Source organism: Micropterus dolomieu, linkage group LG15 (genome assembly GCF_021292245.1).
Source record: "Micropterus dolomieu isolate WLL.071019.BEF.003 ecotype Adirondacks linkage group LG15, ASM2129224v1, whole genome shotgun sequence".
In the NCBI taxonomy this organism is placed as follows: Eukaryota; Metazoa; Chordata; class Actinopteri; order Centrarchiformes; family Centrarchidae; genus Micropterus; species Micropterus dolomieu.
Genome location: NC_060164.1, coordinates 8,089,811 through 8,104,213, shown reverse-complemented (window position 1 = coordinate 8,104,213; position 14,403 = coordinate 8,089,811). Strand labels below are relative to the sequence as shown.

Here is a 14,403-nt window from a genome sequence, read left to right as displayed (position 1 = left end):
GAGTCTCGATAATGGTTCACAGATTGCTGACCTGCCATGATTAATGCCTCTGCTGGATGCTTTTGACAAATTTGCACCACAAACGCAGAGCTTTTCGAACAGTTTCCATTCCATACACTACTGTAGCTGCTGTGTGCATGTGTATATGCGTATATACAAACCAAGACCACACTGTGACTTTTGACAGTGCTATATGAGCTGAGAGGTGATGCAGTGGTTGTGCCAAAACACAATGCTTCCTCCTTTGCTTTGTTTTTGGGTATTTTTACATTTGTAATAGTTTTACTCTACAAGAGTGTGTTTATAATGTGTAAATTTCACAATTATTTAAGCTATTGGTTAATGGGAGAAAAGTGCATTTTTTTAATTATCCGAAGAAGTACTGAATGGTACATAGTATTTTTCAATCATTACTTAAACTGACAACATTTTATCTGCTGTCACTGCTAAGACATCAACTGACACTTTAACCATTAACAGTGCACATGGTTCAAATGTTATGTATTTTCACATGGCACTTCAGCTTCCACTGAAATTTCAGTTGCTTTCACTTCAGTTCAACTCGCATTTCAGTAGCTCTCATTACATTACATTACATTATTTCACGTCAAAAGACAGTCCAACTACTTTCAGTTCTTCAACTGCCAGAAATGGGCAAAAATATTTCAAAATGTTTATCAAAATAAACTATTATATAAACTACTGTATTTTTGTATTTCAAAAATTCGAAAAATAAATAAATAAATACATAAAAAACTTTCCAAGATACCATATAATCACTTTGCAAACCTTCTATTGGCCAATTTGATCTATCCAGATCTAACCAGTACACTGACTCAGTGGACAATGAGAGCAACAGCTTTTCTGTCCCTAATGAGTCATAAATCTGACATATGCAACCAGTCAACTGATCAAATATTAACATATCCCTGTGATCGCCTAGATGAAGTGATGTTAGTTTTAAAGTGACCAACAGTTAATTTTTTAACTAACAGTTTGATCAACTTTGAAATATTTTAATTTTATTTTTTTCTTGCACAACCAACCCTAACATAGGCTGGAATTAGCAAGCCAATGTAAACTGTGAGGACTGCTACTCGGCTCGAATACTTAGCTAGAACATTACCCAGGTTACTAAAACGAACACCAAAACTTAACAGGAAGTGTTAAGAACTTTGGCAATTTCTGGTAAAAATGGTTGGAAAACTACACACCTACACGTTTCTCACCTTCTTTGTTGGGTCTAGATGAATTTTCTGTTCTGACCTCAACAAGTCTGGGCAAATTGCTGAGTGAGCAACAATCAGAGGCAGCCTTTTAATGATGTCATCACACCCTGGCAGTGCTTTGCCTTCAACTCCTTCAAGTGCTTAAACTTGACATTTCAACCTGTTCAGTGTTTGCCCCTGTAATTTTCAGAGTAAGAATGTGCATTTACATTTCCTATAGATAATTTATCCTTTCCTAGTTGTTCATGTTGTTCCTCTCTGCTGTACCCAATCTGTCCCACAGAGATCTTGTAGGGAATCACTGAATATTTTGTAATGCTAAACAGTGGCATTTTGCAAACTCTTTATGCATGCATATGCCTCATTATGCAGCTATAATGTCTGCTGAAAATGCAATGTTGATTATGGATTTGGTTGAATCATGTCTTTGAATGGTAGCAGATGTTTAATAAGCGAAAATAAGGCTAATGATGTGAAGATGTCCGTTGCCTGGCCTGGCCTTTAATCTCTCTCTATTCATCTAATCCCTTTCCTCTTCAAAGCCTCCAGAGATGATAACAAAGCCTGAATAACAAACATTTTCACCACAACTGTATTAAAAATAAATGTCTTCATCCGTTAATCACAGCCAAAGCAAATCTTTGTTTTTATGTTTTATTATTAATAGTCTTTGCTACAATTCATATTTAAAAAGTCTTAATATCAAACAAGCTCAGACAGTGTCAAACTGCTGATTTTAAAAAAAGGAAAGAAATGTTTTGGTGCACCACACACTCTACATGTGAAGGAGGGGAGCTGTAATGATCTGGTACAGTAAATGTCATGACTGCAGGATATTGTAAATACTTGGTCATAACTCATTAAAGATGATATCACTGGGATTATTCTCTAATCTGTTATCTAAATGGTTTCTCCACTGAGACGGTATGTTTACCTAATACACAACCATAACAAAAAAAATACAAAAGAGATACAAAATAAGACTCTTGAGAAAAGGTGTTTTTCAATTAATCAAATCTACACAGTGCACACTCACACAATATTGTTCTATCACTTGGCAAGAAAAGGAAGAACAATATACACGCAACAAGATAAACACTCATGAAAAGGACTTATTATAATGACTGTTTGTGTGACCATGAAGTGAATTATATTTCCAACACATCAAAAATAAAACCGTGTAGGTCTTCTGATCATAAATATAGTCAGTAGTAGCATTTTTTTGCTTTTCAACAAATATGTGCATTGCACATGAGAAACTATTTGTAAAATCAGTTATTGGTAAAACCATCATTTAACTCAGAGGTCCCTTTTTCCAAAGAACTTTTTGAAGACAGACTTATTGCGTGGTCGTGGCAGGCTGGCGTAGCTCCTCAGAGCAGAGTCCTGATAGGTGTCTGGCTGCCATCCAGCCAAGGCCGGCAGCGGGGGCTCTGAGCTTCTGCTCATGGATGTACTGTCTGATGACTTGTCTCCAACTACAAGAGTCACACAGTAGTTGGAGCCTCTTTCCGAGCCTCTGCCTCCAGGGTTGTGCGACGTTGGTTTGATCTTCTGAAAAGTTGCTGAGAAAAAACAGAACGAGGGAACATTAGGAGCCAGAAACAGTTGTTTATGAACCACAGACACATTGCAGATCATTGAGGTTAATAACTGCGCTAACGCTAACCTGATGTGAAGGAGTGGGAGCGACGCTTGTTGCTGAGCCAGTCCTGACTGCTGGATACAGGGGAATGAGGAGGGGGGGAGGAGGTGTTGTCTCTGGATGCTCCAGACAGTCTGTGAGTCATTGTCTGCTTAAAACTGCCTAAATCATCATCTAGAGAGAGATGAAAATTCTGTATTTAATTAAGCAGAACTGATGAACAGAAACGCTTAGCAACAATTTTTTTCAAACATTTTCTGTAGAGATGTGAGCGGTCTCCCTGTGGTGATGTGCTTGAGGTTTTAATATGTAGCAAGATAATACCTGAGCTCCTCCTAGTGGTACATACTACACCTGCAACAGCCATTCACTTTTCTTCTATGAGTGGAGCTCTTAATCACAGCACTCTGAAACATTACAAAGCTAAATTGAATCCTGAATTCCTTTTTGAACTCAGCATTACCCTCATGGGTAAAGAAGCAAGCCAAACCAGCGTGGTAGATCCAACAATGGTAAATGTGGCTTGTATTGCTTCCGCTAAGTGTGAATGTGGAGCAGATGCACATTGAGTTTCTCCCCAGGTAAATATAGCTTTTCTCCACACAAGCAGAAGGCCTTACCACAGCCGCCTCCGTCTGAGGATGAGATGGTCGACTGCTCGTCCACACTCCTTAAATGACTCTGTGTCATGTGACTGAACTCTCTGGTGAGGACGACAATCTCTTTGGTTTGGGCGGCGCCCGGTGGCTTGTGCCTGGGGAACGTGGAGGTGACATCATGTCGGGAGGAGCAGTGGCATTTGGCAAGACCATGACAACCAGAGCAGAGGGAGGGCTTTCTGGAAGGTGAGAGGGTGTTTTTATTACTAAACATTTATTGTAAGGATCAGGATTATTGTGACTTAGGAAATCAAGAGTTGGAGGTGGTTAAAACGACATGTCTTACAAGGAAATTGGGAGATCAACTGGGACAGTTGATGATGAAGACACAGACTCACTCTGACCTTTTAAGAAAAAACAACACATCAATGAATCACATCATTTTCACATGAGTTCAGAATTAGCATAATTAGCTTTGAAATGAAAATGTCTACCAGTGTTTGCTTGTATTTTCATCATCCATTTTTTCATCAAAAAGCGTGAGGAGGCATTAAGCAGATATTCAGACCCATCACGGAGCCTGAGGAGGTGACAGAATGGTCAAACACACAGCTGTCTGTATATCTACCATCGCCTTTAAATCTGTATCATCTATAAAACATCATCATTGTAATTTGGTGGTCATAAAAATCTTACCGTAGTCGAAAGCAGTTGGGTTTTTTGGTGTACTCTAGTGCAGGTGAACACTCTGCTCCCGTGAGGTTCAGCGGCAGGCCACATGCAGAGCTCTGCAGCACAGCACAGATTGATCATCACTGACTTCATACTCTGCAATTCAATTATTTACCATTTCTGTTCTCCTTGTTTTCTGCTTACCCTCAGTGTCTCCTTTCTGTCCTGGTAGAAGCACAAGGTGTGTCTATATAGGACGGCATGGTAGCAGTTCCAGCCTCTGGAGGCCGCCTGTGAAAATAAGATAAGAATGTGGGCTGCTGACTGCGGGATTTACATTTGCTGACCGTGCTGGCTTAAACACTGCATGGAGCTTTTCTTACTTTCTTTCCTCCCAGCTGCAGCTTGTGCTTCCTCTCAAGCGCTCCCTCCATGGACTGCAGCTCAGGCTTTGCACTCTACAGAGGGTTTAAATTAACAACAACATTTAGACATTTAGAAGAAAAACTCCTCTTTGTGGTTAATCACAAGAGCCATATTTCTAATAGGCAAAGAGATTTACACATTGCGGTCACTCCTACCAGTGTGCTACACTGCCCTCCTGTGGCCATTGATTCTTCCTGCTTCTCCATGTTGTCCAGGCCTTGAGAGGCTTTTCTTTGCTGACAGACGCCATCCAAACCCATATGAACTGACAGTAAACTCATTGACTGGTCCTGTTCAGAAAGAGGAGATTCCACAGTCATCACTGATCACAAGGTAATAGTTGCTCATGCAGATGCATTGCTTTTTTATTAAATATCGACACCGCAAGGGTGACAGAAACTACAGATTTAGATTTAGACATAATAATTGACACGCTTGTTGATAATATATAAACATTTAAATGTTATGGGGTAAAGTTTCGGTTCACCCAAATTACATAAAAACCTTGTCGCTAACTTTTTTCTCGCGTATCTCTGACATGCTAGTGTTTTTGGTTTTGTTTGCCCAGGTTTTAGCTGTTTGTAAGGATTTCTGCCACCACCCTGCTACAATGAGATGGTGGACATCAGAGAATAGAATTGTTTGTAGTGCTTACAGCAATGAAAAATTACATTTTAGACATCGTCTCAGTCAATCTGGGTAATACACATAGCTCAGCAAAAATGTCAAATTAAATGCTGTGAAATTCTAAACACTTCCTTTGTACTGGGCAAATCCCAAAACCCAAACTATCCCCATTCCTACATACCAGTAGAAATAGGTGGGATTTGTTTTGTTATTTTTTCGGTAATTTGGGTGAACTGATCCAGTGTCACAGATTTCGACATCACAGTATATCAAACGCTGACCTCACCTTTGAACCACCTGTGTGCTCATCCACCTCCTCCCCCACCTTTGCCTCCACTTCCTCCTCCTCATCCTCTCTGTATTGATAAATATATCTCTGGTTGTCCCCTACATCTGGCAGCTTCACTGGATCAGACGCCGTCTCGTTCACTGTCACTGAGGTCTTGCTGGCTGGTTCCCTGTTAGGAAAGGCCGCCCAGGACCTCCTATCTCCTACGGCCAGTGGAGGGAGGTGACATTTGGGACTCTGCTCCTTGTCGTAACCCAGCAAGCTCTGAACGTAGGGGGGCAGCCTAAACTCAGCCACGAGGAGGTTGGGTGCAGAGGCTGTGGCCAGGTTCCTGTAGAGCACAGCCGGGTTCTTAGGTGAAGGTGAGCGGGAAAGGAGCTCTCCGGATGGGTCTGAGGGTTCAGGTTCGTCCTGGTTGGGCTGGTACATGATGTCTGAGCAGATGCTATGTCTGTAGTTAGTATTCTGGTTCCAGATGTCCTCCAGTTCTTCTTCTTCCTCCTGAAACTGCCGGTGGTCCAGGTGGACAGGCTCTGTTTCTAGATCTGCTGAGTCTGTTGATGGACCCAATGATGTTACAGTGTTGTCCCTTGTTTTAGTGCAGTCTATGCCTCCCACCTCAAGGGACACAAGCCTCCCCACCACCCCCTTTGGCTGCGGGGTATCTGGACATGGAGGATCAGTGCAAAGCTTGATATTGCTGGAGATGGAGATTCCAGAGTCTACTGAGTCCTGACGAACACTCACACTCACTGTTGACTTCAGATTCACTACCATATGAGAAGCTTGGCTCGGACACTGAAGTCCAGGACTCTCTTCATTCACACTCCGGGGTCTGGCACTTTTATGGTACTGGTGTCCATTTAGGTCTCGGATGAGCGTATGCACACTAGGGCACCCACGTTTATGTTCAGCTGTACTTTGGGCTTGGTTCACATAAATAGGGAGCTGGGAAGGCTGGCTGGTCCCATCCCTTTCAGCTGTACTGGTTTTAACCTCTAATGACATTTTGTCCCACTCCTGCTCTGCACCCTTGTGCAGACTAAACTGTGTTTTAGACAGGCCGTTACATGGTACAGTCTGGTCTTCATCCTCTTGCAGGGAAAGAGGACGTGGTGGATGGAAACTCTTCCCCATGTCAGGTAGATCTTTCACTACAACCGTTGAAGTCTGTGTTTCAGAAAAGCTGATATCTGCCGAGCTGTGTGTGACGGCAGGAGTAGGTCGAGTCTGTTTGAAAGAGCTTAGGGCTGTGTGTCTCTGGGAGTGGGGGTCTGGATCAGTCCCTGCACCTTTTTTGGACTCAGGAGGGGCGATGGTAATGATGTCCTGAATGCTGGGGATGAGGGTCATGTCCTTAGGTAGGTCGAAGCTCAGCACGGAGCCCAAGGAGAGGAATCTGCAGTGGCTTCTCACATGATTTGTGGTTGGCCCCTCTGACACAGCATATGGAATAATGCTGTATTCCCCTGAACATTCTGTATCAATGTCCTTCAGCAGGGGATTCTTTATATAGGCCATAGCTTCTACATCCCCACTCTTTGGTGAACTCTTCTTCCTTCTGCCTTCTTTCAGTGGCCATGTATGTGTATCATATGTGATTGTTTCGCAGGCATAGTGGGGCATCCCTTCCGTTTGCTCTTCCACTCCCAAGATTTTCTGGATCGTGTGTCTGCGAACGTCTCGCTTCCTCTTTCTCTTCTTGCCCATTCTCTTAAGGCTGCTGAAGATGGAGCTGCCGCCGCTCCCCGTCAAAGGGTGGAAGGTTACGTTAGCCATCTGAGATGCAGGCACTGAGGAAGATGGCGAGGAGGAGGAGGATGGCAAGAAAGTAGGGGAGGCTGAGGCTGCAGAGCGGCTCTTTTGGCGGGGCAGGGTGATACTCTCATAGACAGGGGCCACAGCCAAGTTGTTATCCTTGACATGCAAGTAGGTACTTACCTGTAAAAGAAAAGGATATTAGGTTTGTGTGAGCTCTTATATCATTGAGACTGTAAAGGCTTCATTGCAAATGGTTAACCGCAGAAAGACTCATGCGTGCTGCGGGGCTAGAGCCCCGAGGAACCTCTGTGAGAACAAGAGCTGTCTCATGTGTAGGAATGATGACATGAGATCAAAACCGACTAAGACAATCAGCTACTTTTCATAGACAAACATCAGCCTCTTCTCCTCTACATCCCACACATCCAAGAAAACAATGGTGATTCAGTAATTTACAAGCCTCACACAGCAATTCAAAAGTATAAACAAAGACAAAGACATTAGATGAAAGGACAAAAGAACATGGACATGACTACAATTGCACACTTGCAGGACTTAATCAAAATCATATGTGGCTGCACATGCTGTCATATGCAGCTGTAATGGCTTGACCTTTCAACTCTGTGACTAATCTCTTGTTTCTGTGGAAGCCCCAGACTATAAATCATGGTGTGCAGTCTGGGGGCCTTTCTTTAAAGTTCAGCACCAGTTCTCTGTCTAATGACTGCGCTTGTATTGGCATTGGGGACGGACTCCTGCTGGGAGCCATTCTGGAGCACAGGTTTCATAGGAAGAGAGGATGAGGTCACTAATTTTACACAACTGTGGCACAGCCGTGAAGAGGCTTGTAGTGAAATGACAGAAGGAGAAGAGAGAGCTTCTGTCAACATTCACAGCAGGGAGAAGTCTCTGTGTGCTTTTCTTACTCATCACCCCCATTCTGTCTCTGTCATCGGTGCTTTCAGGCTTTAAATCCTGGCTCATTGAACAAGTTGAGGTCCAAAAAAAAGTTTTAATGTTGGAGGAAAGTTGGATTGTAAACATACTGCTAAATTGTCTTCTGTTGGGAATGTAACCATTTAACTGGGCTTACACAAGACAACCTAAAAGGGCATAATGACTGCTGACAGGTCATTGCAAAGATGGATTCACAATCACCTAGTAAATCCAAAATATAATATACACATTTGTTGCCTCAAGCGTACTTGGATAATCCCTCTTGTTTTTAAGGCTGAAATGTATGACGGGTTCCATGACTGCTTTAAATATAAATGCTGCAAAAATAATTCATAGACTATTTTTAGATCAAATGCAATAAATAAAATCTGAGAATCCAGCTTGCAAAAACATTTGCAGAAAATTAATCAATTCAAAAACATTTTACATACAGTTTTACTAGAATTTAAATAACTTTTCTGGTTGACAAAATACTAAATAATTGGTATACATTCATTGTATACATTATAGTAACTTGTAACAAACTGAAACAGTCACATAATGTCAACATATTTCTCTCTGAAAACAAGAGATTTTTGTTCACTAACTGGAGATCGGATGTTTGATTGAATTTCATTCATTACCTTTATCTTTTTTACAAATGGATTGTAAAAGTAGCACCCCTCTTTTCCCATCCCATTAAATATCATGACAGAACGTACCTCATTAAAAACAGAATTTATTTGCTTTTCACTTTGCATCTATGACTGCCGTTTCAGTGGGAGATTGTGAGTTTTGACAGTAAAACGGTTTGTTGTCTTTTCTCACTTTGCAATCATTACCTGTAAATCTTCCAGCCACAGTGACTTTGGAAATGGGGTGAGCGCTTTGGCATGCCTTGTTTCCTTTTACTGTCATGCCTGGCTTCCAGACATGGCAACAGTGCAGGGAAGCTGCAGACGGACTGTACCTTGTCACAGGGGTTAGTAGAGCATGCTGCCCCTCAGAAAACAACTACACACAGCATGCAGTCCCAGCACACTTCGAGACGCAGCATGCAATGCCAATTCACACTGCACAATTTACCTCGTTTGCACTCTGCCGATAAATCGTTCTCTTTCGCTTTAAACTACCCAAAGTATTTTCCAAAAGCCCCTGGCAGCGCCTCCAAAAGTTTTTACAGGCAGAAGATTGAGGCACAGCGGGCTGAGGGAGAAAACGGGGAAAAAGGAAGATATGAAGGCCAAAGGACAGGGAGGAATGAACAGCAGCAGCCCAGGAAGGAGATCCCATGCAGTGTCACAGAGTTACTGCAGTGACCTTCAGGAATAGCAGCATATATCATTTGTTTCAGTGCTTTGAGGAAGAAATGTATGTAGCCAGTAATAGTGGCAGCGGCAACTCTAATGGAGTTTTGTGACTTCTAGTGTGAGCGTGTGTAAGTGATGAGTGATGTTTCTCACCCTGTGGACAGGCTCCAAGATCTCCTCCACTACCTCATCCGTCCTAGCAGGTGGGTCAAGCACCTGAACCTGGCTCTCCCCTGTATTACCAAAGCTAAGGATGAGGTTGACCGTGCCCCCTAAAGCAGGGCTGCCGGGCTCTTTGAGGACCACAATAGAGGGTTTGGGAGACTCTGAGGAGGAGACCTCGCGGCCCCGTGGTCCAATGCTGTTCATGACCTCGTACCCATCCTCTAACTGCTTCTCCTCCTGCTGCTCAGCTTGTCTGGGCGGCAGGGACGAGGGCCGGCTGTCTCCGGCTATCTTGTCTTCGTCGGAGGTGACGAGTATGGACTGATGGGATTGGTAGGCTTCTAGCTCAGGAGCTGAACTCTGTGTAGGAAGCCATGGAAAGAAAAATTAACAAATATTCACATATAATATAAATATTTGCCACAATGGGAGGTAAATAAGTACTAAATGTGCACGTAAACATATTAAAAGTATTTCCAATGGCAGGAAACATATTGTGGTACTTTTTTCCCCCAGTCAGTGAGGTTTTGTGATTTATTATGATGACAATGATTTATTTTTTTATTCAGGGTATATTATATAACTTATATTAAGTTATTGTTTTTTTCAAATCAAAGAAATGACATATATGTGTGTCAAATATGACATTGTTCAAAAAACATTTTAGGTTGTTTTTCAAGTTTGTTTTTTTCCTCCCAAGTCTGTACCACACAATACTCATTTACCTCTCTTAATGGAGAGCACATTGTGGCCTCAGAATAAATGTTATCTTGTGAAGCCTCCTGTCTGCTCTTCTTGTGAAGCCACTGTTGTTTCTGAGCCCTCCAGTGCACCAAAATCCACCCAAGCATACTCCTGAGTTCCTCCATGCGCTCTCTTATCTGCAAGACATTACTCAGGGTTTATAAAAGTAGGGTGGGTGGGTGTGGGGGGGGGGGGGGGGGGGGGGGGGGGGGGGGGGGGGGGGGGGGGAAGGCATTGGGATTGAGCCTAAAAGGGACAAAACAGCAGTGGTGTAAAACAACGAGGAACCTGGAAAAGTGAGGGAAACGATTAGCCAGGCTCAACCTTACTACATTAAAATACATTTAAAACCATGCATCTACTCACCACCTCTGAGATGGGTCATGAAGAAGCAACAGTCACAGGGCAGGAGAAAAGGAGGTTCCTAACAGGGTCAAGGAGCAGGTGAGCAACAGAATCAACTGTTAAGGGGAAATGGATGTGCATGAAATTATTCCTTTCACATACCTAGGCCACAAGACCAACCACAACCACAGCAGGGACAGATCAGGACGCAGAGAGAGAGCAAGGGAACACAGGTGTCTTACATAACCTAAGTCTAATAAGGAGGTTGGTCAGAGGAGGAGCAAAGTCAAGGCTGCATTCAACACCACCACACATTAACCTGCACTTGGGAAACCTTTCCCCACCACATTAGCATTTAGTTCAAAACATTGCTGTGTGTAAGTAGAGCCTCACAGAGCAGCTAGCTTGACCCTTACTTGGGTTTTAGAGTTGGATCACAGTTTGACTGCACAGTAACAACTTTGTCCTATCCAGTCTAATTATTGTAAAAATGTTTTGTCTCCTCACAGCTGTTCCTTTGGCCGCCTCTAGAACTGGAGCACAGTCCACCACTACAACATCATCAGCATCAAATACCACCGACCAAACCTCCAACACTGTATTCCCAATACTAGCTTCTACCGCTACTGCCACTGTTGATTCTGCTACTGTTCCCTTTACTACTACTACTTCTTCTCCTACTACTACTGCTGCTGATGCTTCTTTTACTGTTCCTACTGACCAAACCAATGCTACTGGACAAACCACTATAACTTACCACCAAAATACTACAACTACAACTAGCAGTGATCTGACCAGTACCTTCTCCAATACATTATCTTATCCCAGTACTGCAACAACTTTAACCACTTCCGACTTCCTCAATGCTACTACAACAACTACAACTAGCAGTGATCTGACCAGTACCACCTCTTATCCCAATACTGCAAGTACTTTAGCCACTTATTCAACTACCAGTGCAGATCCACTTAGTCAACCAACGTTGACTTCTACTCCTCCTCCTCTTCTTACTCCTCCTCCTTCCATTATTCCTCCTCCTCCTCCTCCCACTACTATTCTTACAACTCCTCCTCCTAATACCACTACAACTACTCATCTTCCTAATACTACTACTACTACCGCTACTGATCCTCCTAATACCACTATCGCTACTCATCTTCCTAATACTACTACTACTACCGCTACTGATTCTCCTAATACTACAAATACTACTACTGCCGCTACTGATCCTCCTAATACTACTAATACTACTACTGCCGCTACTGATCCTCCTAATACTACTACTACTACTCATCTTCCTAATACTATTACTCCTCCTCCTCTTCGTCCCACTACTATTCTTACAACTCCTCCTCCTAATACTACTACTATCGCTACTCATCCTCCAAATACTACTACTGCCGCTACTGATCCTCCTAATACTACTACCACTACTCCTCCTCCTAATTCTACTAATACAACTACTACCGCTACTGATCCTCCTAATACTACTAATACAACTACTACCGCTACTGATCCTCCCAATACTACAAATACAACTACTACCGCTACTGATCCTCCTAATACTACTAATACAACTACTACCGCTACTGATCCTCCTAATACTACTAATACAACTACTACCGCTACTGATCCTCCTAATACTTTTACTCCTCCTCCTCCTCCTCCTCCCACGACTATTCTTACAACTCATCCTCCTAATACTACTAGTACCGCTACTGATCCTCCTCCTACTATTCCTATTCTTACAACTCCTCATCCTACCACCACTACTCATCCTACTACTACTACTACTACTACTACTACTCATCCTACTACTACTACTACTACCACTACTCATCCTACTACTACTACTACTTCCACTACTCATCCTACTACTACTACTACTACTACTACTACCACTACTCATCCTACTACTACTACTACTACCATCCCCCCCACTACCACTCCTCTGGTTTGTAAAAACGGTGGGATATCACTGAATGGTGTCTGTATCTGTCCTGATGAATGGACCGGAGCAACATGCTCAGTAGGTGAGTCAGGTTTAGCAACAGAAGTACAGTCCACAGTTTTTTCTAATTATTTCTAAAAATATTAAAGTTGCTTCTGATCTGTTCTCAAGCGGAAATCCTCTAGCTACCATTCGCCCCAAAATCGTATTTATTGAATATTTCGTGGTCTCCAGCGGATTGACTTTCTCCATTTTGGACACTGGGCTCTACTTTCTTGTCAAATCAACAGCAGGCTAACACTCATTTTGGGTACTGCTATCCTGTCACAATTTTAGTTTTGTTTCACCACATAGTCTTTTGATTTATAAATTTAAACTCATACCATTACTAAAAAATACAATTTCTTAGTCAAATACTGAGCAAGTTCTTAAGGTCACACCAGCATATGGAGTCTATGAATTAACACTGTATGCAGACGACACTCAATTTTCATTTGAGACATTTTCAAATCAAACAAACTTGCATCCAGTCACATCTTTTTCTGCCTTTGAATGAAATCACACCTCATCTACAATTTGCCTCGTGTTCTGTCTGAACACACCTTCAAGCGTCTTGTTTACCCACTCAATAGAACATCAACACTTAGTAGCAGATCATTATTTAGTGTTAATGTCAACCTCCTTTCCAAGACCAACTGACCAGCAAGTCAAAACGCAGCTGATTTTTTGTTAAACTTGTCCTCTTAGGAAATTTCTGTGAAGCAGATAAGCTCAATGGATACCTGTTCCCGCGCACACCCATCGGCTGGTTTGCATATTCTGAGCAAAAATGTCCCAAAGGAACGAGTGGTGGTGAGTTTCGACCAACCATCACTCTACATATTCATCTATTGCTATCTATCAACCTGTAAGTGTCCAACCATCCAAAATATTCTGGTGTTTTTCTTTCCAACCCTTTTTAAATTTCCACCCAGCTGGTAAACCACGGGCTTCGACTAGATGTTCCATGAAGAACGGAACACTGAGTTTCTGTCCACCACAGGTGCTCCAGTGTGACCAGACGCTCAGTGACATACAACAAAATGTGAGAATCACATCACAGGAAACAGTGAAGGAAAGGCTGCATGTTAATTTGTTAAAAACAAACAGACGAATGGTCCCAAATTTCCACCAATTCCAGTTTAATGGCTAGTTTTGGCATTGATGTAGAAAGGAACATCCCATCCCATTTTTAGTTCAGGTTAAGGATAACATTTTGCATGAATGAAAGCAAATGTCTTTCCTCTCTCAGCTTACTGGTCCAGCTGATTTAGAGATGCTGGCGAGCAGCACTCAAATTCTGACCTCCAACCCCGAAGAGCTAACGGCAGAAAATGTTACAACTGCAGCCCAGATTGCCAACACACTGCTGCTGTCTCCAAACGCCACAGAGGTACAGACTGTCAACGAATCTGAAGAAGAACAAACTGCTCTTTTAATACTAAGTTTAAAGTGTGCAGTAGACGGCCAAGACCAAGCTACGACGACTATACAATAGTGATAATTTGAAGGATAAAAAACTTAAATGTACTGTATATATCACTTTTAATACATATTTTGATGTAAATATACTCGGTGTGTGCCGTGTTAACGTTTGCATTGCAGACTGTCAGGGTGGCAGCAGTAGCTACAGTCAGCCAGCTGCTGAATGCCAGCACGCCGGAC

General features: G+C 42.6%; 1 protein-coding gene and 1 long non-coding RNA gene across 4 annotated transcripts in view; one reads left to right on the top strand and one right to left on the bottom strand.

The window, feature by feature from the left end:
* Window positions 1-1,869: 1,869 nt before the first annotated feature.
* LOC123984054 overlaps window positions 1,870-14,403 on the bottom strand; it is a 32,122-nt gene continuing 19,588 nt past the window's right edge. For all 3 annotated transcript variants that reach the window (XM_046070661.1, XM_046070663.1, XM_046070662.1), the window contains exons 22-33: window positions 10,385-10,540; window positions 9,648-10,019; window positions 5,485-7,428; window positions 4,727-4,861; window positions 4,529-4,603; window positions 4,350-4,436; window positions 4,170-4,261; window positions 3,968-4,053; window positions 3,820-3,877; window positions 3,495-3,712; window positions 2,899-3,048; window positions 1,870-2,794 (exon numbers count right to left, since the gene is read on the bottom strand). In XM_046070661.1, coding sequence (XP_045926617.1) covers window positions 2,529-2,794; window positions 2,899-3,048; window positions 3,495-3,712; window positions 3,820-3,877; window positions 3,968-4,053; window positions 4,170-4,261; window positions 4,350-4,436; window positions 4,529-4,603; window positions 4,727-4,861; window positions 5,485-7,428; window positions 9,648-10,019; window positions 10,385-10,540 — 3,639 coding nt within the window. In that variant the 3' untranslated portion in view covers window positions 1,870-2,528. The remainder of the gene's footprint in view (window positions 2,795-2,898; window positions 3,049-3,494; window positions 3,713-3,819; window positions 3,878-3,967; window positions 4,054-4,169; window positions 4,262-4,349; window positions 4,437-4,528; window positions 4,604-4,726; window positions 4,862-5,484; window positions 7,429-9,647; window positions 10,020-10,384; window positions 10,541-14,403) is intronic.
* On the top strand, window positions 4,672-10,436 carry LOC123984058. Its single transcript, XR_006828360.1, has 2 exons — window positions 4,672-4,904; window positions 9,659-10,436. It is a non-coding gene; the product is annotated as an uncharacterized LOC123984058 (long non-coding RNA).